General features: G+C 38.2%; 1 protein-coding gene across 4 annotated transcripts in view; it reads left to right on the top strand.

The window, feature by feature from the left end:
* The first annotated feature begins 625 nt into the window (after window positions 1-625).
* The window catches only part of elmo2 (engulfment and cell motility 2), a 30,448-nt gene continuing 6,583 nt past the window's right edge, over window positions 626-24,490 (top strand). The window contains exons 1-16 of one of the 4 annotated variants that reach the window (XM_084731523.1): window positions 626-707; window positions 9,978-10,047; window positions 10,382-10,479; window positions 10,854-10,894; window positions 12,098-12,170; window positions 12,275-12,325; window positions 14,555-14,724; window positions 14,927-15,026; window positions 15,481-15,632; window positions 17,443-17,521; window positions 20,666-20,701; window positions 21,086-21,136; window positions 22,753-22,875; window positions 23,851-23,970; window positions 24,091-24,195; window positions 24,283-24,391. In XM_084731523.1, coding sequence (XP_084587649.1) covers window positions 10,402-10,479; window positions 10,854-10,894; window positions 12,098-12,170; window positions 12,275-12,325; window positions 14,555-14,724; window positions 14,927-15,026; window positions 15,481-15,632; window positions 17,443-17,521; window positions 20,666-20,701; window positions 21,086-21,136; window positions 22,753-22,875; window positions 23,851-23,970; window positions 24,091-24,195; window positions 24,283-24,391 — 1,288 coding nt within the window. In that variant the 5' untranslated portion in view covers window positions 626-707; window positions 9,978-10,047; window positions 10,382-10,401. Of the gene's footprint in view, window positions 929-9,977; window positions 10,048-10,381; window positions 10,480-10,853; window positions 10,895-12,097; window positions 12,171-12,274; window positions 12,326-14,554; window positions 14,725-14,926; window positions 15,027-15,480; window positions 15,633-17,442; window positions 17,522-20,665; window positions 20,702-21,085; window positions 21,137-22,752; window positions 22,876-23,850; window positions 23,971-24,090; window positions 24,196-24,282; window positions 24,392-24,490 lie in introns of all 4 variants that reach the window. The other 3 variants (XM_084731516.1, XM_084731532.1, XM_084731541.1) reach the window with 3 other exon arrangements.

Genomic DNA, 24,490 nt, shown 5'->3' with positions numbered 1-24,490 from the left:
ACAAAACAAGATATTTGAGGATGTCATCTTGGGTTCTGGGAAGCACTGATTGACATTTTTCATCATTAAAAAAAAAACATTTTATAGACTAAACAACTAAGTGGTACGTCAACAGATGAATCGACAACGAAAATAACCTGTAGATGCTGTAAATGTTGTCAACAGCGTTAGTCTGTGACAGCACCACTTAAATATATTTGATGATTTGCATGAACAAAAAATATGATATATGATAACAAATATTTTGCCTTGCTTCACAGAATGGCACAAACCACTTAGGAGGAATATTAAGATAAAAAAAATAAATAAATGAAATTAGAAAAAGAATAATTGATCACATATATTTCTGTGTGTACAGCTGGATGCCTAATTAAGCCTCACTATATACCGCTGTGAAAGAGCTTGACTGACAGTTATTGCACCTGCATAAACCAAACACACACAGAAACGGTGATGTCGCATCTTCCTTGCTGTAGCAGACAAGTGTTTGAGGAAGATGTCAGTTTGAGTGCGTACAGATGATAGAGATGAAGGGCTGCCTCATTTACAGACGGTGACATTTACATGGTGTCCCGCCTACAAGGCGTGGAAATGTGTCTCCTTTCCAAAAGTACTTCACTGGAGAGAGAGGGACAGAGAGAGAGAGAGAGAGAGAGAGACAGGAGGGGGATACTGACTGAGAGCATCATCGATGGCCCAGACGCAGGGTGAGTAACAGTGAGGATCGACATTAGTAGCTAAGTAGCCCTCAGTTATAACTGTTCAGCCGGTTAAAGAAGAGGCACATAGCCTCAGGACATCATCTGAAGGGAGAAACAGGCTGCATCATGACTGACTGCAATGGAGGAACAGACGGGAACTGAGCTGGATGACTGAATCACATTAGCCGCCTTTTGAGGAATAACGCTGCTGCTGACTGTTATAACGAGTGAGTTTACTGTTAAATGTCACTTTCGCGCAGAATAGCAAGAGGCGGTGCTGTCTGTCCTCGCCGCTGTGTCATTTATCGATAAAGTAAACGAGTTGTGATTGATTTCGCTGAAGATCAGAAGGTTGCATACAGCAGTCGTTACTGCATCAGTCTGTGGGCTCCCTTCTGGTTACCATAGCTCCAGCCCAACCTGATCGATCATCGATGATCAGGTCTTAAACCTTTTTATAAGTTGTGTTTAGCCCTCTGTTACAATAAGCTCGTATTGACAGAACGGTGACTACAGACGTCTGTGAGATGATGGCTAACAGGTCATGCCAAAAAACGGTACATCTCCTAACATCTAAGCGGAGGACTGTCACCGCGCCTCATGTTAAAAGACTTTAAATTTGTCTTAATTTAATCCTCTGTTTTATGAGAAGAGGGTTACAGCAAATTAACAAAGCTGCTTTTTCTCCACTAACGGAGCAGTCGTCTCTCACTAAGCACCGTATGACCAGAGGGGGCGCCACTTCCAACTAACTAGCTAACTAGCTATTGTAAAAGTTAGGCGGTCGTGTTTAAAAGGGATCCCTAGATTTGATAAACTCTCGCGAGATTTGTGCACGTTGTTTCTTCATCGTGGACCGTCTTCATACTAATAATGTTTTATAATATGACACCGCTGTGGTTAAGATTTGGCTGCACATAGGAACAGGAAAGACTTTGTTAGGGTCAGTGAAATGTCATGGTTTCTATTAAAATGGTCACTCTCGCGAGAGTTTTCGCGGGTCTGTGGGTCCTTTCCAGACACGACCAAGTTAGGCACTTCACAGCTAACATGTGTGAATCTTTTATTTGAGCCAGCCCAGACAGGAGCCCCAAACCACATTAGAGGAAAAGTAAAATGGCGTCAGAAACATCCGGGTCGCGGTGAAAAGTATGCGGTGGGGGACACAAGAAGTTGGGAGTGTTTTGAATTGAGGCTCAGAGACCACACTGTGGGATTTCCTTTCAGGCTGGAGCTCCTTTAGCTGTTGTTGCTATGCTACCAGCACCACCAGCACAGCGTGTCCAGTTAGATAGCTGTTGCTAAGCGGTCTCAGTTAAAACCTCCCAGTACAGCAGCCTAGTATCCAGTCACAAACCACTTAGGTGACAGGAAGAGATGGGAAGTATTTCAAATAAATGTATTTTAAATATAAATTTAATTCCCCCTGAGTATTTTGCTGGACAGAAAAAAGAAGTGATTAGTAACAAAATACTTTAAGCTTATATGTGTGTATTTGAAGTACTTGAAATATATTGTTTAATATGTAATTTTATTGTGAGATTTCATCTTTTCAGTGTAGGGGGGTCAAGTCAGACCCATATTGAGGCTACCTAAAATGTGATAATATCAATATATCTGTATTTTGATATATTTGTTGAGCAAATGTTTGTAATTTGTGGCAAGATTCTTTTCATGTATTTGTGGTCATATTTCATGGCAGGGCTGTAGAAAAACAGAAAACAAAAAAGGAAAACAGTATCAAGGATAAAAGAGTTGCCATCTCTTCACTTTGTGCTTTTCATCAGCATGCATCTGTGTTCTGTCCCTGCATTTTGTTAAGTCAAGGAAACACATTTATGTGGGCCAATATCTCATATCACAATATTCACCACAGGGTATCCTCTATCTTTAGAACTGCACTTTAGATAAAGATAAACTTTCCAGAAACCCTTTTAAAGGGGAAAAACATTTCAAAGAAAGATCAAGGAGAGCAAACAGAGAAAGGGATCCTTCTTTGAGGACTTCGTGTGAATAGACCAACATGGTAAAATTACAGTATGTACAATCAAGACAATAAAATTATAAATAGATTGTGTATATACACTGTATGAAGAATATGGATCCAGGAGGATATCAGGCATTTTGCAGGTGCTGCCAAACAGACCTGAATCACAAGACTTCCTCTTCAGCAGTAAAGTTAAGACAAAAATATGAGTTATAAAGTTTGGATTTAAAGACCTCAACAAAGTCAGACTGTATGATATCAGCAGGGAGATTATTCCAGAGGAACAGAGATAATAGAAAAAGTGCTTGTTTGCTGACTTCTTTCCAACTGTGGGGACAGACAGAAGTAGATGACTGTTATCTGCTTTAAGCAAAAAAGACTTGTAAGTGTATCTTAATTAAATAATCTTGTTATGTGAAGAGGATAAAGGAAATTTAAAAAGCTGAAATTGGTTTAATGTGGACAGATGTTCTAGTTTTAGCCAAGATTCAAGCTGCAGCATCCTGAACCATTGAACGACTCTTAGTACAATTACACAGCAGTCTGGGTGAAACAAGGGTGAATTATTGTCTTTGCATCAGCCATGGACAGAAAAGACCTCATTTTAGCTATTTTACACAAAAAGGTGACTTAGTGATAACTATGCTGCTCAGAAGAGAGGTAGGGTCAAATGTGACACCAAGATTCTTGGCTGTCAACATTTAAAAATCCCTTAGTTGTTAAGAATTACTGTTACTTGATGAGACAGGTGTCTATATCGAGCCAGGTCAATGACCAGCATGTCTTTTTTATTAGAATTCCTGACATCCAGGTTTTCACAGCAGACAAGAAGGCTTCGACTTTAATAATTTGGGAATGACGATGTAGTGGGAAAATTACAAAATTAAAACTGGTCACTGTTGTTCCTCTTAGTTATTTCTCATGTTCTGTCAGGCACTAACTGGTTACTTGTCCTTGAACACACAGCTGTTCTCCCTTTGGAAGAACAACTTCTGATAACACAATCACATCCTGACTCTCCTGATAAGCACTTCAGGTCCATCCTGACCCAACCTCCTTCATCTCCTAACCCTATAAGACAGATTTACATTCTTGACTCATTATCAGTTCCTTTTACGCTTTCTGTGCGACTGTGTACTGATCCTTTGCAAAGCTCTATTAAAACTCCACAAAGACAATCTCAGTCATGATTTCTATCTTTATTTTCAGATTTTCCACAACAACGACCTGCCTTCATAGTGAAAGGAGTCAAGAAAACATTTCGTTCAAGCAATGTTTTACCAAAACCCATCATGTCAGATTGTTCTGAAGGATCAAATCATTTACCAGTAAGATTTGGTGATCAGTGATCTGATATGTAGAAAACCAAATCTGAGGGTCCTGTTGGGGCTGTCACTTTTAGTCATAGGCCAGTATTTAGAGGTATGAGTTGAAGATGTATTTAATGGAACAAGATACCTTATATTATTAGGAGAAGAATTTGGTGGCCTGCACACGTGACGTTGTGTTGTGATTACCTCAGATATTTCATTTTTTCAGGTGCTTTGTGGGGCATCTAAATAAAACTGTGCTGTACTGTTAGTACACCTTTTCCTGTTTTTATGTGGCCTGCAGTGATACTTCCTTACTTTATATGCTCATTTTTTTGTCGAGCTTTAGTTGTGGGTTGACCCAATAGCCGTTTTCATGGAGAAAATTTTGTCACAGTAGGAAAAGCCGAGGTGTAAATATTTATGATGGCTGAATTTATTTGGCTTCATTTCAGGGGCCTGGTGTTGTGCGTGGCGGCTCATTGTCACACTGCTTTAACTTACTGGGACACTTGAATAGAACTGAGCCATTGTTAATGTTATCACTAACACAAGGCTCTGCTACACTAAATGGAATGGGACCGTAATTACACCACTACCTTACATTTGCAATGTTGAGATAGTAATTGTTGCAGAAGTTTTTTTTTGTGTAAACTAGAATCAGCTACAACTGCCAAACAAAAAAAGCAGCAGCCAGGTTTCACAAGATGTATCATGTCACGGTATATGCAGTGATTTCTCTCTTCCAAACTGGCTTTATATTCCTAATTCTTTAGCGCAGAGATGTGTTATCATTTAATAACCCTTTTATGCTTGGTTTCAAGCTATGAGTCATTACTTGTGCTTTTAACATGTTAGTTTTTCATTAATTTCTGTCATGGGCCTTTGTAAGCAGAATCAGGGACCCGACAGTGTTATTGCCTGTTCGCTGGCTTTTTATTAGCCTCACATTCTTCCCAGGAGTTCTGTGAAAGTTATGTTAACCTATAAGTGAATAATGGTTCAGCTCCAGTTTCATTTGCAGGTGTGGCACTGCTCTGTGCAAGAGTCTGAGAAAGAATTGGAGGATTTGACAGTATTATGCCAATGATATATTGGATTGTAAGACATTTTAAACTTCCAGATAGCATATATATGTGTACATATATAACATATATATATGTTCTATCTATCTATCTATCTATCTATCTATCTATCTATCTATCTATCTATCTATCTATCTATCTATGTGTATGTATACACATACACATACACATACATACATACATACATACATATATAGTCTCATACAATCTCATTTATTTCACAAAGAAATACTATTGTACAACTGACAGCCCAAATCCTAAAATAATCTATTTACCAAAAATGACAAAGACAAGCAGCAAATCCTTACATTTAGGAAACTAGAACCAGTAAATGCTTTATATTTTTGCTTGGAAAATTACTGAAACAATTAATCAATAATCAAAATAGTTAATGATTAATTTTCATTCTGTGGACTAAGTGATTAATGGACTAGTTGTTGGCAGCTGTAGCCCTACAAACGACACAATGCTGCTTAGCTCCTCAGGAAAACAACTATCTTGCATAGATAACAACACAGCAGTAAACTCATCATTGTGCAAAACTTGAGTCAAATGTCAGCGCTGAAAAGTAGATTAGTAGCAGAACCTGTGGAAAACATTTTGAAAACATGTTATTTTTTTGTGTGAGAACAAACTTTTCCAGCAGGGCAGGCTCAGAGATCACACTTTAAGTGATGTGATTGACATTCTGCTTGAAGATGCGGAGGCGGTGCAGTTTCTCGTGCAGATGGCTGCTTGGAATCTGAGTTTAATTGGCAGTTTTCACTCTGTATCATTTGCAGAATCCACCTTAATTTGTTGTCACTGATGTTAATCACATATACAGTGTATCACCCTGTCTCAGGCTGTTAATCGCTCTTAATTTTTCACAAATTGTTTGGAGGATTCAGTGCAGCAACCCCGTGGTTCAAATGCGTTGAGATGAAAGGATTCATGCTCGCTTATTATTCATAGTACCACAGCTTAAATTTTATTCCAGCTTTGAGACGTCTTTGAGAGTCAGAGTGTGTTATGTCAAAAGAATAAACTTGTGTTTGGGAGCAAAATATCCTGTATTTTACAAGTGATCAAAGGACAACGATGTCAGACGTCAGAGACATTGCAGATGTAAACCGACAGGCGGGCATATTTATAGAATCAAACAAACATTCAAGCTCCTTAGAAAAGACTCTGCTGCAGTGCTAGAAATGTAGCATGATGCTGGTAAATCTCTGGGGAAGACAGTCGTCGATTCAGGCGGGTTCAGGTTGGTTTGTTTCATTCGTAACAGTTTGGTAATGATTAAGTTATCCTTTTAAAATGAGCAGCTGTAGCCACACAAAGTGTTTTGTGTCCTGAAAGCACCCTGAATGCGAAGAGTCATTTGGAGAACAGCAGTGTCTTTTTCTTCTTTACCACCTTCCTCCCATCACCAGCAGAGCCTGTCAGGCAGCTATTCAGAAAGAGAGATGTCTTTCTGCTGGCCAGGACTAGTCCCTGCCATTGCTTCTCTTGTTCTTGTATTTAAGAACAGCCGTTGCAAATGATAAGTCTTTTGTCAGTGCATGTTTTTTTTAGTAAATAATAGCCTGTCTTTGCAGTGATGTGAATTAAACAGTTGAGTTAGTATAAATATGTGATCTGCATGAGTTTTAGCTGTAAAATGTCATTTGAGAGCAGATGGCCAGACAGTTATATTCCATTTTGTTCTAATTTGTAACTGTTTCTGCACAGTTTTTGTGACATATGGTACATACAAGTTATTGATTGCTCAAATCCAAAATGTGAAGAAAGTCAAGGGATCCTGTAATAAGTCTGTGTGTATCTGTGTGTGGTCCTGCAACATTGATTACTTTCATTAGCGACTGCTCTTATTTTAAGGATTAATTGAGTAATCGTTCAGTCTATAAAAATGTGAGAAATGCTCATTGTGTTTTCCCTGAGTAGAGCTGCAGTGATTAATTCATTATTTGTAGGGGTGTGTGTCTCACTGACTGAGACCAATTCGATACGTATCTTGATATATGTTCAATGATACGATATGTCTTATAAATCTTTAAATGGCCAACATTTCGGTTCGATACGATCCAGCTCTGTCACAATACAATGCAATACAAGACAATGCAGTGTGTCAATCTTTACATTTTGATTCAATTAATGCTGCACTTGTAGAATGCTTTTAGTTGCAAAAAAAATCCTGATAGTTTTACTAAATGTAGCAACAGTAGAGACAGAAAGGAGACATTACAGTGGTGTTAACATCTTATTATGAATCTCATGTGTAAATGAGATCCTGTGGCCTAAATGAGAATCTGTGAACAAACTTTAAAACTGTTTAAAGTATCAGTATTTCTGCAGTAAGATGATCTGCTGCTCTGTTTCATATGAAGAGTGCTGTGGTTTTGATTAGTGTGGAGGAACAGTGAAGTGTTACCTGCTCTCACAGTGACATGACGTCTCTGTGGGTCAGACTCGTGGCTCTGTACTCTGCTGTCCGACACGTTTTGCATAAATGATCTGCAGCAGAGTTTCTCATCTTTCTTATAAAATCCAGACTTATTCTACACTTGTGCGTTATGAAAGTTTGGTGGTGCGATGTGGTACAATGTCACTTCTTCTTTTCTGTTTTAAGTAAATGAAGAGGAGACACAGGAGAGGGAGGAGGGAGCGCTTGTTTTTGTGATCGCGGCAGCAGGCGTCCAGCGGGAGCGGTGCAGGCAGTAAAGTTAAAGTGGCAGCTCCCTGATCCCAAAAATGAAACGTATGCACATCCTAATGAGATGAATCTATACGCTGGTGCTGCATCAATTTGTTTCCAATTCGTGTTCAGCTTTTTACGATTACAGGCTGTCTGAACCGATGCACTCATATCTTACACATTAAAGTCTGATGCATCGGACGCATGAGTGAATCATTACACTCCTAATTATTTGTCAACTATTAAATTCATTGCCAACTATTGTGATAATGGATTAGTTTATTTGAATATTTTTTTTTTTTTCAGAAAGAAAGTCTTTAGTCCTTAATGACAATAAACTGACTGTCTTTTGTGAACAAAACAAGACATCTGAGGACTTTATCTTGGGCTTCACGAAACACTGACAAACATTTTTCACCTTTCACATTTTACTGACAATCAATTAATCGAGAAAACTAAGATAAGGTAAGACAAGGTAACATATTGCTATTTTAATCCCACAATGGGGAAATTTTATGATATACAGCAGCAAAGTGGATTGCAAAAATATAAAGAAGTATCAATATAAGATACAAAAGAACAATTTAAGCAGAGGAAATATAAAAATAGTAACAGTATATAAGTATATAGTATAGTTAGTAGTTGAATTTACACCATAGTAATCAACATTATTATTATATCATTATATCATTCAATCTGGAAAAGATGTTTTTTTTTTCTTTGATCCATTTATGGACATCAACCCAGAATGTGTGTACATATTGGCATGAAAAAATCATAATCACAATTAAAACGTACCCTAAGTAGCTCCTTAGAGGGATAAATAATTTTTAATTGTGTCTCTTTTGTTTTGGGTGACATGGGGAATGTTAGGTACATTGTTCTTAGTCTGTCAACTGATTTTTTTTTTTTTTTTTTATCAAATTTGTGTAGGATTTTATTTTGTCAGTGTGGGAATATTTTTTTTCTTAGTGAAACTGTTCCTCATAAAATAATTATTACATTTTTTTTTTTTTTATCCGTGATTGACAATCCTTGAATTGACAGTGAAGGCAGTTGTTCTGTTGTTTGGTGTGCCATTATATTTTTTGTTAGGAACACAAATTGTTGGGGAAGTGCTTTGTGTAGTTTAATGAAATCTGACTCTAGGGGGTTGAAATTATGTTTAGTGCAGAACTGTTTACCGTCAGCGTCCATTAAGTCAGTTATAGACCATATATTTCTCTCGTACCAATCTGCATAAAATGGGGATTTGTTCCTGTACAAAATATATCTGCTAATTCACAGTGTGGTATTATGGCATGAAAAGTTGTGTACATATATCATTTTCCAGTATAACAATATGTGTTTATGAAATTCTGATAATAAAACAGGTAATTTATCAATAACTTTCTTCTTATCCCTCATCTGCTCCATACCATACTTTGATACATCAGCTCAGCACTGCCCCTAGAGGCCTGGAGCACTTCCATTGTATAACTTGATTTGTAGTTTTTTCCTTTTGCATTTGTTTTCTTATTTGCAGTTCAAACATGTCTCAAATTATTTTTGATTAAATGCCTAATTTGTATTGATTAATACTGCAACAATATTGTAGGGATAGCTATTTGAACTTTCACTAAATATTAACACAGTAAGGTTTTTAATGATAATCATGAGTAATGTGGATATAATGCCTAAGTGTGCAAAGACAAATAATAGAACAGCTATAACAGTATGGCAGTTTCAGAAAATTGCATCACTTTACTGTAATGCAGGCTGGTTTTAAGCGGAAACGAACAGGAACTAAAACTGTATGATGATATCATTCTTGGTGATGTAAGGGTCAGACTCTACTTCACATTTATTTAATGACAGATCCAACCATAGAAGAGTTGTGTTGAACACTTAAAAGTAAAATCTCAAAAAACTTAAAGCAAGATGTAACACACATGTATATTTGGCATGTTGATTGGCAATAATAATAACATGTCAGAGGCAACAAAGCACAGCAAACCCAGAGCCTAGTAAGCAGAAGGCTCGACCCAGTCAAGATTTGTGTGTGTGTGTGCGTGTGTGGGTGGTTTTGTAAAACAGTCATGCTTATTGATCCGTTCACTGACAGATTCAGTTCAGAGGAGAGAAAATGCAGGATGGAGCAAAACCGAAGCTTTTGGGTTTTAAGGAAAACAAGGTTTTGCTCTGACATGACAGCTGTGTGGGTTTGTGTGTTCACAGAGGAGCTGACACAGTGGTTTACACAGCAGAGCTGTGAGAGTGATTGACCCCCTCCACACTTCCCCATTAGGTGACGTATAACCTTTAGTTCATATTATTCTCAGCTTAATCAGTCACCAGAAACTCTCAAATATTTTTACTCAGGCAGTGTCTAAACATTTTGACATATTGTGGCAGTGCAGAATAATACAACAATACTTGAATCACATTCTGAATAGGAATAGGTGAGTTATCAGTTATGATGATGTTTTTTATTTTCCAGAGTCACTTATAAATGTAATTCAGTGTTTGAGGGAAGTAAAAGGTGTTTTATCGACTGGTGTTATCGACCCAGATACTGCCCAACAGGTGAAGTTGCACTAGAGATAAAATGAATTTCTTTTTTCTTCTTTTTTCTTCCTCAGGGTGCTACGATAAGACAGCCATGCCGCCCCCAGCTGACATTGTGAAGGTGGCTATTGAATGGCCAGGTGCTAACGCTCAGCTTATAGAGATGGACCAGGTCTGTGTTTGTGCAAAATGTGACATTAAATGCCTTTTCAGTTTGCTGCTAATAACTTCTAGTAGCTGTTAGTGGCTAAAACTTTAGAGCAATTTGAATGTTGAATTATGCAGCTTTAATTTGTTTTGAATGTGAAAGGCATGAGTAATGCAGACATGCGTTTTTAGTAATGCAAAATACACACAAGTACCTTAGTGTTTGTCATAATAAATTACTCTTCATGAGTAATATATTTAGTAAATGTAATTTTGCTTTTTAAAAGTATGTGCTCTATTTACGTGTTGACATTGTTGAGATATTAAAAAAACATGACTAATGATGATTCATGTGTCCCTTCATATTATAATGTTTGCAATGTTTTTTTCTGTTTGCAGAAAAGACCTTTGTCCTCAATAATACGGGAAGTATGTGATGGGTAAGCATTATGATGTCATCATTTTAATATTTTCCTAATGATTTTTATTGTCTGACTTTCTTTTCAGTCACCAAATGATTGAGTGATGGCAAAATCACAATGTGTTACAACCTTGTTTTTATCTTGTTATATTAAGTTAATTGGAGGAATTAACTAAAATTGCAGTCAGTTTGGTCATTGCAGTGGTTTGGATGAGTAGATGAAGACTGTTCCGCTTCTCTGTATTCCTTTACAAAACATTGCATTGTTTGCTAGCTAGAAAGTTAAAAAGAAAATATATTGTTTGCTAGCTAGCTAAATAATTAGTTAGCCTAGCCAGCCTGCTCATGATGGCTCGCTTGCCAGAGAGGCTCTATTTCCTTCAAGAAAAACTTACTGGCCGAATCGTCAACTGGAGTGAAAGAAAGAAGAGATGCATCATAAAACACAACTGGTTTAAGACTGTCAATTAACTTTCTCAGAAGAATTTGATTATTTTTCTCAATCATCTCAAAAAGGCAGAGATTCTACAAGTTCAGCCTCCTCAGTGCAAGTTTAAGGTTAATACTTGCTTAATTTTAGACTTAATTTAAAGTTAAACCATGACTTAATAGGGTTTAAAAATCAGTCCTTGTTGGTGTGACCCAGCCTTAACCAGGTTTATATTCCTTAAATGCAGCCTGCTGAGCTTGTTTATTGCTAAAGTGCTACCTGCTGCTCAGGCAAAACAACAGCTTGTCCCACTTCTACTTGTGTTTTGAGTGTTCTTCAGTGTGATTTTGATGACAGCGGGTGCTGTGGCATAATTTTTTTGGTACCTGTCTGTACCATAATCTAATGTGTGTGGTACTGACACACAGAGATCTGCTATCATTTATTCTTGGGGTTTTTTTTTAACCTGTACTTTAGGGATGAATATTGCAAAATTTTATCGCACCCATCCATCCACCTCATGGCTGTATCTACCCACTGCCTCTCTTTTCCATTTGAAACTGAAAATTCTTTGCACTTTACTGTTAACACCCACTGAATAATTCTCCTCCACAATCTCTTGTGTAAATGCTGGAGGGAGTAATGTGACTTTCAACAACATTTTGTTCCTGCATACTAGAGGAAGCTGCAGTAAAACATTCAACAATGTTTACTTCATATCCCTTAGTAGGTATCTAACACTTTATTTATTTCATTTTAACTTCTTAACAGACATTTTCTTTCTGTCCTCAGCTGGTCTCTGTCAGGGTCCGAGCAGTTTGCTCTGCGTTATGCTGACGGCCCTCAGCTTTATATCACAGAGCAGGTGAGCTTCACTGTTCTGTCCTGAGCTTGTGTGTTGAAATGAAAATAAATTAATGTAAATGAGTGCTGGTTGTGTAGAAACATTCCTCCTTTATTGTCTTTTAGAGTCGCGGTGAAATCAAGAACGGGACCATCCTTCGGTTAGCCATCTCACCAGTGAGTCAGCTTTGTTTATTCCTGTTCAGCTGTGTCTTTTTTTAGTTCTACAATGACTAACCGCTGTGTATTTTGGCCCCTTGCTCTGTTTTCTAACTCATATTTTGTCGTGACTTGAAAAGGTCTTAACACAGGAGCATCATCAGGCTCTACTTTTGTGCAGGTCACAAAGTTTTCTGTGCCTTGCAAGTTTCTTCTTAAGACACGCTTGTCTGTACTCGGTAGGAGAGCGGTGCTTTAGACAGAATGAAAGGAGTTGATTTGCCACAGTTGATACCAGCATCTAACACGCTGAATAATAATGTATGATAATGTATTCTTCCTAATCCCACCCGGCCTCCAAAGTGCTCTGTGGGTGTGCCTCACGCCTCCAACACCCAAACACCAAAAGTGCTACTCAGTGCACTCTTTCAGGAATAATTCTGATTCATTACAACATTCCCAAGTCAGCCAAACTTATATAGAAGAAAAGATAAAGACATGATAAAACAGACCCAAACTGTCTGTTGTCATATTTAACATATTGTCCATGTCTTTATGTTTTGTGCCTCAGTTCCTAACAATAAAGACCTTTATGTTTTATTTTGTTCTCTTGTTAGCCTTTCATAGTCACCTAAACACAACCAGGCAGCTAAATTTTGTACCATATCTGTGACTTTTTCTATGATTTCCTATATCAGCACTGTGTGCAGATTGTTGAATGATTTAAACATTTTTTATTATTAGGTATTAAGTATTGTCTTTTATACTAGTATTGTATCAAAGTTTAAAATTCTGGTATCATGACAGCTCTAATTCAGACACTTCTGTGATTACATGAATTATGTCATGTGTCCTACTTTTCATATATTTTAGTCTTATGAAGTTGATTCGACAAAAAGAAATCCTTGGAATGTAAAACAAAAAGTTAAAGGTCCAGTGTGTAAGATTTTACAGGTATTTATCGGCAGATTATGGCAGGAATGAAATATAATATTCATAAATGTTTTCATCTGTATATAATCACCTGAAATTAAGAATAGTAGTGTTTTCATCGCAATTTAAATTGAAAATCAAAAATGGATTGAATTCAAAAGCAGCACCCCTTATTCTCACTAGATTTCTTTTTCTCCTCGGTGTGTTCTGGTGCATTTCCGAAGAAAGAGCAAAATAAAGCAGCAGCTCCAAGATGACATAGTTTAGCTTACTGGTAACCAGCAGCTGCACTTTTCGAACTTTTTTTTAACAAAGAATTTGAAAATGTATGTTCAGGGCGTAAAAAATTATGACATGTTGATCTTTACAAATCAAGACTCTTTGGTGTAACAATAGAAAAGCTGTCAATGGTAAAAAAAAATCTGTTTAAATTGAAAGTTGCATTTAATTAAATTGTGATCTTATAATTGAAAGTCAAATTGAATCGTGGATTTGGAGAATCAAGATGCTGCTGTTTATATCTACAGTTACTACAGTTTGCACAAGTTTTGCAGCCACTGTAGTTTCTCCTATAAGATTGGAAGGAGGGAAGAGCCGAGGTGTTCAAAATCTTTAAGCTCACTGCTAGATGCCCCTAAATTCTACGCACTGGTCCTTTAACTTCTGGCACTCTGTTTTGGGTGACAACTCATCAGACTAGCTGTACTTGTTCAACAGCACTTTGATAATGTAGTTACTTAGACCTGAATGTACACAGAAGGAGTACATCAGTGTTCAAATATGTGAATCCAACAGAAAGAACAAATACAACCACAAACATATTGTAAGAACTTTTACATGAGTCTTTAAAGGGACAGTACAAAAATACATATTTTTCCACTGGCTTGTAGTGCCATGAATCCATGAGTTGCTGGGTTTTTGAGATGTCTGCCTTCTCTCCAGTATAACTTAACTACACAGCACCAGTCCTGTGGTGCTCAAAGCAACAAAAAATTCATTTGAAAAACTCAACAGCAATGTGTCTTTCCTGAAATCATGAGCTGGTTACTCAAGATAATCCGCAGACCTTGTGATTCTGCTGCAGAAAAAAAGTAGTCCCTTCATGAAACTGCTCACAACAAGGTCTGATATCTCCAAAACTCAGCAACTCATAAAAAGAAATCTAGATGGAACAGCAGGAATATAGGGGAATAATATGTATTTTTAATTTTTGGAGATGAACTGTCCCTTTAAAGACCTTCATGATTCAGTGAATTCGTTGGTGACGCAAACTTAATCATGAACATCACATTTGCATTTTTTTGTGGCCGACAGGCTCGTGCTGCTCGTCAGCTCCTGGAGAGGATTCAGTCCCACGGTATCGACGCTCGACTGGAGGCTCTGAAAGAGCTCGCCAAGCTGTCCGCAGACCCAACCTTCGCCACAGAGTTCATCAATATGGAGGGCATCGCGACGTTGGCACGTCTGGTTGAGAGTGGCACCCAGTGAGCACAGATTTAGTTTCTCTAATGGTGATTGATGACAGTGTGAAGTATTACCTGTGTAAGAGTTGGAAGTCCTACACCTGGCTCATGCTGCGTTTAGTGCTGGAAATGGTTAAAGCCACTGATGCTGAGGTTGAGTCAGATCTGAACCCGCTCAGATGATGTGAAAAGATCTGCACTCACTGCTCTGTGCTTCTTTCAGCTTTGGTGAAATGCTGGCCTTCACTCTCACTGCCTTCCTGGAGCTTATGGATCACGGCATTGTGTCCTGGGACCTGATCTCGCTCTCGTTCATCAAACAGGTACCTCGTCCAAAAAAAGAGCCATTCATCTGACACATTACAGTTTCACTGGACAAATCTCCACTCTTAAAAGTTTCAGGGTCTGTATTTTTATTCATATACTTTTATTTAATTACGTTACCCTCCTTTCTTCCTACGTACCGGAAATAAGTGGGTGCTGTTGCCTAGCAACTCCCCGCATTGTGCAGAGCTCCTTCAGTGTATGTGTGACTAGTCTTCTTCTGCAAACTTCAGTGTGGCCTTCACTGTCACTCAGGGGAAAACTTTCTGAACTCTGTATCTGTTGTTTTCAGATATATTTTCTTTTTCACTGGGAGAAGAAACTTTTTAATCTTTTAAACATTTCTTAGGTCGACACAGATACTTCCAATTGAATTGAACCAGAAATACACAGTTTACATGTCAAAGATTCAGAGTTATATGTTGCTTGGTCTTCTCCTCTGTCAACTGTCAGATTGCAGGCTATGTGAACCAGCCGATGGTGGACGTGTCCATCCTGCAGCGGTCTCTCGCCATCCTCGAGAGCATGGTCTTAAACAGCCACAGCCTCTACCACCGAGTGGCTCAGGAGATCACCGTGGGACAGCTCATCGGGCACCTGCAAGTGTGAGCACACACACATGCACAGGGGCTTCACGCACTCTGATATGGGGGGGCGGACTGGTGAATGCATGGATGTATGAAGACCTGGATACTGGACCCAAAGATGGTGCCTTATTCAGTCCAAAAAAGTCAAAAAAGTTTCTAGCTTCCAGGTTTACTTCTGGGCATATGCAAGTTTTCGATAGGCCATAGACTTTCCATTGTGGTGATGTCACAGATTTTTCCTTTTTTGGGTCCAAGAAAGGTTTTACAAATATATTTCATTATAGATGGAATCAGAATTTATCTTATTTCTAGTTCACGGTGTCCTTTCAACAGTTTTACAGTCATCTATTTTATAACGGTCTATGAGGAAAATGCTTTTTGGGCTGCAGGGGAATTTTTTTCTGGAACACCGTGAGCGGCCACTGGACAAAATTAGAAGTGGTGTGCGGCAATGCTGTATCCAGTGTCTTAATTATACATCCATGAGTGAATGTAGCAGTGTGGGGCAATTAGAGAAATAAAATAATGGAAATTTGACACAGTATTTGGCTTGTCGGACTATTTAAAGGGTGAGTTCGAGATGTTTAGATCACCCCAATCAAACAAGGCTGGTGTTATTCTGTATTTTTCTTACTGTCAAAAATTCCATGAACAAAACAATCAATTACTCTTTCTCTCAGTACTTTCCTGCTTCTCTAGTCTCTATACCTAAAACTCACTGGTTCCTATTGAACATGTAAATCTTAAATGTAAATCTTTTTTTTTCTTTTTTTCAAATTATTTTTTTAATTGCTTTATTGTTTGTATTGTTTCATGATTGTAAAATGTATTGTATGTAACTAGGGAACCATTGAAAATGAGATCTTGGTCCCAATGGGTTTCCCTGGTTAACTAAGGGTTAAATAAATAAATAAAATGAAAATGAAAAGATTTTAGTGAACATTTCTAACGGAGAAGTAAACAGTATGGCGTAATAGCAATAATAGTGAGTAAAAAACTGTGATATTGAAATATCATACAATATTCATCAGAAACAACAGATTAAAACAGTTAACTTATGCTGCTATTTTTAATTATTATTATAACTATAAATAAAATATATATAAATACAATTTATTTAAAAATAAAAACACAAATAAAACAACTTCAAACTTGCTCAACTTGAAAAATGATCAAATATACATAAATTGCTGCCTATAAAACAAAACAAAAAAATTAAAGAATAAAACATTCTGTATTACAATCAGTCAAAAAAAAAAAATTGGTCAACATATATGCTGATACCGATATAGACAGATATATCTGTGTTTGGCCAATATTACCAATACTAAAGAATAACTTCAGTTTTACAAATCTGTTGTGTCCTACACCCAGTATTAGCAGGGATACAGATAAAAGTAAAACAAATTGTTATGTAGTAGAGCTGCAACAATTAATTGATTAATTGATTAGTTGTTTCAAAGAAAATTAGTTGCCAACAACCTTGTAATGGATAAATCATTTCGGCAAAAATGTCAAGCCTGCTGGTCCCAGCTTCTAAAATGTGAAGAATGTGAAAGTGTCTGGTTTTTATTGGTTGGACAAAATAATCAATTTGAAGATGTCACTTTGGACAAAGGAAATTGGGAAATAGTGATGAACAATTTTTGCATTTTTTTGAGATTTTATAGACTAAACAATGAATCGACTTTTCATGAAAATAATGGGTAGATTAATGGAGAATAAAAGTAATCTTATCTGAATGTTAGCCTGTTGTTTAAAGTCTGTATGGAGACTTGTGGAGCATGATGCTTCTAACTGGTTGTTACGCTGCTTGATATTCCTTCAGGTCAAACCAGGAGATCCAAACCTACGCCATCGCCCTCATCAACGCTCTGTTCCTGAAGGCACCAGAGGACAGACGGCAGGTCAGTGCCTGGTACCCACAGCACAGCGTCCGTGCTGTTTTAGAGAAAAGGACTGAATGGGCATAATAGACAGACATAACTAGAATACTAATAATGTTCCATCCTCACATTACACTCTAAAAAAGCCACTCATACATAACAGACTGACATTTATTCTTAACAGTCGTATGTTTTTGGGTGTCAGGGAGCTGCAGATATTGCTTCACCCTGGCTGTTAATGTGTGCAGCTGTAGGTTTGTTACTAAAGCTGATCTCCTGAAGAGACGTCTGTCTGCCAGCTGTCATGTTGTGGATTCTGTCTGACAGTCACCGCTGTAATGACACACTCACTCAAAATAGTGCTCGCTTTCCTTTGAAGTTTGCACATTTGTTATGCTGCAGTTATTTCAGAACAGCTCAGCGAGGTAGATCAGCCATCCAGCTGTCACTGATGGATGACTTGATTATTGAGGATTTATTCGTAGGCTTAATTCAGTGAAAAGTGCTCATTTCTATTAATCGCAAGCGTTGGACTTGATGCCAGCCCGTGGTGCAGTATATGATATATCATCATAATGTGCTTATGATGGAGAGCAGAGTGTGAAAACATCCACCAAAGTGATTGAGTGAAACCTGGCATTGTGCAGGCAGGATTTAACAAAATTCACTGAAACTGAAATATGACATGATGTTCAGTTTGATTTAACAGAGTCAGACAGAAACATCCCAAACAGACACATCCTGATTCTGAAATGTCTTTGTAGCACTGCCAAATGCCAAAAACTAAAGGAGTGAGAGCTTCTTTGGATGTCTGTCCAGTGTGTTACTCATCACTGTCATAATGTCTCATTTTGCTCCGCTCACCCTGCAGTAATAACGTCTGTCCCAGCTCTCATAGTGCACTAGCACACTGTGCTTCATCCTCCATACACTGTCTTGTTCTGTGTGTGTGCGTGTGTGTGTGTGTGTGTGTGTGTGTGTTGTTTATAATGACAGTCCTCATGTTGAACTTTGATTTGTCGGTTAATGCACCAAGTTAAATGATGTGTCAATTATGTATTTTAAGGTTTTTACCAGAAAAATACATTTCACAACCTGAAGTTGCATCAGTCCCAGAAACTGATCTTAGGAATTACATTTTGGAAAATATAGAGAATTAGCAGTAAAAACCTGCTAATTACATCCTATTGCACAATCAAATCTCATATTAGTAAAACAAAAGAAATTAACAATAAAGATAATATTTCTTGTAGCATAATTTAAGTATCTCTTGAATGCCTTACATTTACAACTAACTACAACAAAAGATTTATTTAATTTTCTTTTCCAAAATGATTTTTCAGCAACAGAATAAACAAATTGCAGACATCTACATTTATCTACGACAAACTTAACTCTTTGCCTTTTGCACATCAGGTGTCTCAGTATCAAATCTCTGCACACTCCTGTGAGTGAGGATCGTGATGTTCAAAAAACATGATCCAGAGCTCAGAGAGATCTCACTGGTGCCTCACCCCCGCCCAGACAGGAATAAAGCAGGTTTATTATCTGCCATGCAATAGCTAGAAGCAATGACGCAGGCTTTGTGAGGAAAGGAATCGAGACCGGAGGGACAGAGAAGGAGAGACAGATTAGTAATGGAGTAGCAGCCAGAATACACTAATATAGCAAAATGAGCATTTACAATGTAGTAGTAATGGCTATAAAGTTATAAAGTAGTTCAAACTAGCTTCACCTCCACACAGTCCTGATGCAGGATTGTGTCTTTGAACAGTTAACATATCACTATCCTTGCTCACGTGGACATGTGCCAATTTGTCTCTGATACAGGGACTTTTGTTTGTGATCTCCATAATCTGTTGACCAGTGGAAAATCTGGGTCAAGATCGTGAAGTGTGGCCTTGGCTGTAGTCACCATAGTTCATGAAATGAAAGCTGAGAATATGCAGGAAAAGGAGGGTAGGGATCTATTCAGAGAAATGCAGAGATAAGAAATTCGTACAGGTAAAATATTAAAGATAGCTGGGGAACATGCTGTTAATGCAGGATGGATTTGGCTTTTTTAAGTAATTAGTCTGAACACTGTGATCAAATGAAATCACATTAATCTGGATAAATGTTACAGAATAAGTGGATGAGGCAGATTAAGATGTCTTATGCGTAAAAACACACACCTTTGACTGACTGTAAAAGCTGTGGTTGCTTCAGTAGCCTAATTTGTAGGCTACATTGGTGGACCCCTTACATTGAATTTAGGAATTTTCTTATATGTTAAAAAATATCTCTTCCAAATGCAGAGATGCTCAAATCCTCTCAAAGTCCTCGTTTGGTTTTGACAGTGCCAATGAAAATAGAGTGGGTATGAAGGTGGAGATGGATGACATTATGAGAAGAGGAGATGAAGTATTTGCCTTCATTTTACTGTGGGTTGTAATTTTTTGGATCATATATGACATACAGTACATTGGGACAGTTGTCCTTGAACATGCACTCATCTCCAGCTGCTGTTGTTGACCACTGGAGGGCGAACTGAGCCAGTCCTATTGAGATATATGCAGCAGAGGGACATACAGCACATACTGTACTGTTAAACTGATTATTAAATGTACTAAACTCCAGTTTTCAGCTCATTAGAGTAGAGTTACACTTTTTTAATGTAGATTCATAGGTGTTTTTCTTCTAGCTTGTGCAGTTTGTCATCATTTTCAAAGAAGTTCTGGCAATGGTGTTGCAGTGGAACAACAGTCCAGTGTATTATACCATCACTAGTGGGTTATCAATAAAGTTTTTAATGAAGAAAATCCTCTACAGATCAAGGTTACATAATAATTATCTGCACTAAGGGAGCTATCAGGACACTACAGTGAACTTCATGCTTTCCTCTGTGGGTTGATGTAATTTCACAGTTCTTAGATTGGTGAAATCCTGTCAAAACCATTTGGATAAACCAATAAATGTGTGGTCGTCTGATCCTGCACATAGGCCAGCAGCTATATGTTGTGACTACTTAAAGTCCATATTTGACGTTATGTTGTGTCATGTTTCTTATTCGGTTGCATGCTGTGCTGGTGATGTATCCCTGTATCTCATTGTCCGTGTGTGCACTCTTTGTTTCCATTGCTGTTACACCCACGTCCCTCCTCCCTCCCTCCCTTCAACCTGTAGGAGGACTATACTAACCCGCTGGAGCAGCACCTCACTGTGAGTACACATCCCTCAGCATCTCATAGCACCACCCTTTCCACCCCACAGCCCTTCTCCTCCTTCGCTCTCTCGCTCTTTCTGTGCCACTGCATAATCCATGCAAATGAAGATAGAACCATAGCTCGCTGCAGCAGCAGACAGACTGTGTTGACAGATTGGAGGCAGAGCGTGTCGTCATGTTTTACAGAAGGTGTGAAGGGCATGAAGTCAGTCATCTAAGCCAGTGCTGCAAATGTAGCTTCAGAGTGATGTTGCATTGCAGAAATTGTCTAAAACACCCATTTACTGCAAGTTGAGTCATGTAAATTTACTTCTGTGCACCCCTTTTCTCCCTCATCTGACGTGTGTGTTGAATTGCTGTATCTTTTTATCTCTCCTCAGGAAATGGCGAGCACTTTGGCGCAGAAGCACCTGCGGTCCATCATCCTCAATGTAAGTATCGAGTCTGAAATGCAGAAAAACATAAAAGTAAAAAGTATTTCTACTCTCTACTCTAATGGCTACTAGGAGAAGGTTGTGAAATATCCAGGTTTTGGCACAGGATTTCAGTGGTTCTCATAAATTGTGTTTGAAAATTGTCACTATTAAAACATCAGAAAACTTTCTATACACAAAATATGTATGTTCAGCCTCCTTTTTTTTAAGCCCCGTTTTTTTTTTTATTATTCTATAAACAACATAATGCAGCATAAAACAGCACAGATCTTGGCACTGGGCAGTCTAAAAATGGGGGTACAAAGTACTTGTACATAAAAAAGGATATAAAATGTAAATAACCTAAAATACAAGATAAATTTTGTAAATGAGGTAGCATACTTTCCTCTCCTTTCTTTTTTCTTTTTGTTTCTTTCTTTCTTTACATTAAAAACTGACTCCAGACTTGATAAAACTTCTCTCTGTAATTATTAGTCCTTGTAATTAATAGACTTTAACTGAGGATGAAAGGGGTTTTGGGGGACCCAGATCCACTGGTGACATCCCCAACCTTCTATGACAATGGGAAGGGGGCGCAATAGCCAATAGGTTGGGTTGGGTTGAGTGTGGTTGGATGTTGGTTTAGGTACGGTTGGAGCTTTGGGTGGGGTTGAGTGTTGGTAGTGGGTTATGTTTAGGGGTAATGACCATGAACGGCCCAGGATAATCCTCTAAGGAAACTTCAAAATGGTTAAGGACTATGGTTAGGGTAGATGAAAGGTTAGGGTTTTGTGTTTTTTAACCTGTATTCATTCAGGGAGAGTTTACTGAAAGCTGCCCACAACAACCACAGTCTTATCTGCCGGCCACTGAGCAGCTCCACTGAAACAGTTGGGGCTAAGGGCGGTGGTAATTTTGCCCACGCTGGTGGTAGGAGAGACCCATCTTTCATAAACACAGCTGGGAGATTCTGGCAATGATTTATGGAGACACTCTACTATTTGACCACTTGTTTCCAGAAAGCAAAAACAAACAAACAGTCCCACAATAAATGAAGAAAAATGGTCTGTTCAGCCTTTTTGAGACTATCCTGTGTTGGGGTTTGGTGGTTGTTAGAGGCTGGAGGTTTGATCTCAGGGACCAGCAGTTCAGAAAGTGGAAAGATTTACTTTGTTGGAGAGCTGTGACACAGAACCGGCAAATGTGATATGGCACCAAGTCCGTGAAGTGGAACAAAATCTGCAGTGAAAATGATTCCTTTTGGCACCAACTCTTCTGGAGGAGCTGCAAGTGTTGGCTGCACTCCTGCATCCCAGAGTGAGGCAACACAGTGAAGCAGCTCCAGCATTGTGTGCTTTAAAGTCTGTTCTGTTAATGAGACCTGGTCACCTGTGGAGCTCTCACAGTGATGCCACATTATTTATATATTTATCAGTCATTTTATTTTCCTTTTTTGTTGTGGTCCCTGCAAACGTTATCCATCGCATGCAGTCCATAAAGATGCAGTTAGCATTGGCAGCTTTCTGTCTGTCTTCAGGTGATTTTCCAAACGTTACAGACAATCTAGTTCCCTGTCAGTGGAGGAGAACATTTTGTTAGGCTTTTTTTCTACATTTAATGTTCTTCTTTTCCAGCATGTTATCAGAGGAAATCGACCGATCAAAGCAGAGATGGCACATCAGCTGTATGTGCTGCAGGTACTGACCTTCAACCTTTTGGAAGAACGAATGATGACCAAAATGGATCCTAATGACCAGGTAAGGATTTAGATTAATGAACTATCAGTTTGGCAGGTCATTAGCATGTGTATTCCCATAATGTCACGTAGTCTGTTCAAATATTCTCCCACATTACTAAGTGAAATACCCCAAATGCATTTTAAATATAAGAATAGGAGTAAGTAAGGAAATATGAAACTGAAACTAGGAGTAAAGTAAGTTATTTATATAGCACCTTTTAAAACACAGGTTATTAAGCACTTTACAGCAACATCAATAAAACATAAAAGCACACAGTGCATGCAAGGTAAAACACTTAAAATTACATACAAACATAATGTAAACATACGATCCCACCCAGGTCACACGGTTGTAACTGTTGAAAAGCCAACCTAAAAAAGCTGACAGGCTTTGATTAGTTGACCTGAGTGGTCGCTCGGTTGTGGAATGGGTCAGTAGGCCAGAAATGTACTGAACCTACATGCACACAGTGAACTTACTGCATCTCACACAATAGAAAGTTTCCACAGGCAGGAAATTACAGTAACTTCTGATCTATTTATCCTGAAATTAAATCAGGTTCTATCATCTGCTGACCACTGATTCATGCAACTTTTTGAGTGTTTTCTTTTTTCTTTATTTATATATTTAATGTTTATTTGTATAGGGACAGTTATGTAGTATAAACCAGTGCCACACACTGCAACATTTTTAGCCTAAGCTAATTTGCAGTGCCTGTCTCTAGATGGGTCTTTAGACTCAGCTATAAAAACAAACATTAAAAACACAAAACTTAGAACTCAACCAGAAAATACAGCTAGAACAATACAAGACACAAACTGTAACGCAGTAAAGCAACATAAAACAAGAAGCACCAGCTATATTATAACTATGTGACTGATCCTTTCAAAATCCGTTGATTGACTTGATTGTGTTTCTGCTGTAATGTGTAGTGTCATTCTTCACGCTGATAACATAAAGATGATGATAACATGTTTGTTTGCTGTGGTTCAGGCTCAGAGAGACATCATTTTTGAGCTGCGTAGGATTGCTTTCGATGGAGAAAACGACCCCACTGGTACAGAGAAGAGAAAGGCCATGTACACCAAGGACTATAAGATGCTGGGCTTCACTGTGAGTCTCCACTACACATCTGTTCTTTAACACTTGTAAAACCACCGGTATAAATAGATTAAAATAGATTTTTTTTAATTTTAATGCTGCTTATGGCTTATGTTTCTCTTTTAAATGCAGAACCACGTCAACCCGGCCATGGACTTTACCCAGACTCCTCCGGGGATGCTGGCTCTGGACAACATGCTGTACCTCGCCAAGGTTCACCAGGATACGTACATCAGGGTTAGTTTTGGCCTCAGCCTTGACTTTGCTCATCTCCCCGCAGCGAAAAATCCAGTCACACCTAACATGTCTTCTCACTCATGACAGATTGTCCTGGAGAACAGCAGCCGCGAGGACAAGCATGAATGTCCCTTCGGCCGGTGTGCCATCGAACTCACTCGAATGTTGTGTGAGATTCTCCAGGTTGGGGAACTGCGTAAGTAGAGAATTTGTACTTATATAAATCCACAATCAAAAAATGTCAAAAAATGTAGTATGACTCTCATTACTCCTTTCCAGAATACGGTTTGTGTGA

Source organism: Lutjanus erythropterus, chromosome 2 (assembly GCF_056507025.1).
Source record: "Lutjanus erythropterus isolate fLutEry1 chromosome 2, fLutEry1.hap2, whole genome shotgun sequence".
NCBI classification, from domain to species: domain Eukaryota; kingdom Metazoa; phylum Chordata; class Actinopteri; order Lutjaniformes; family Lutjanidae; genus Lutjanus; species Lutjanus erythropterus.
Note: the sequence above shows the minus strand (reverse complement) of the source record. Positions and strands in the feature narration are given on the sequence as shown.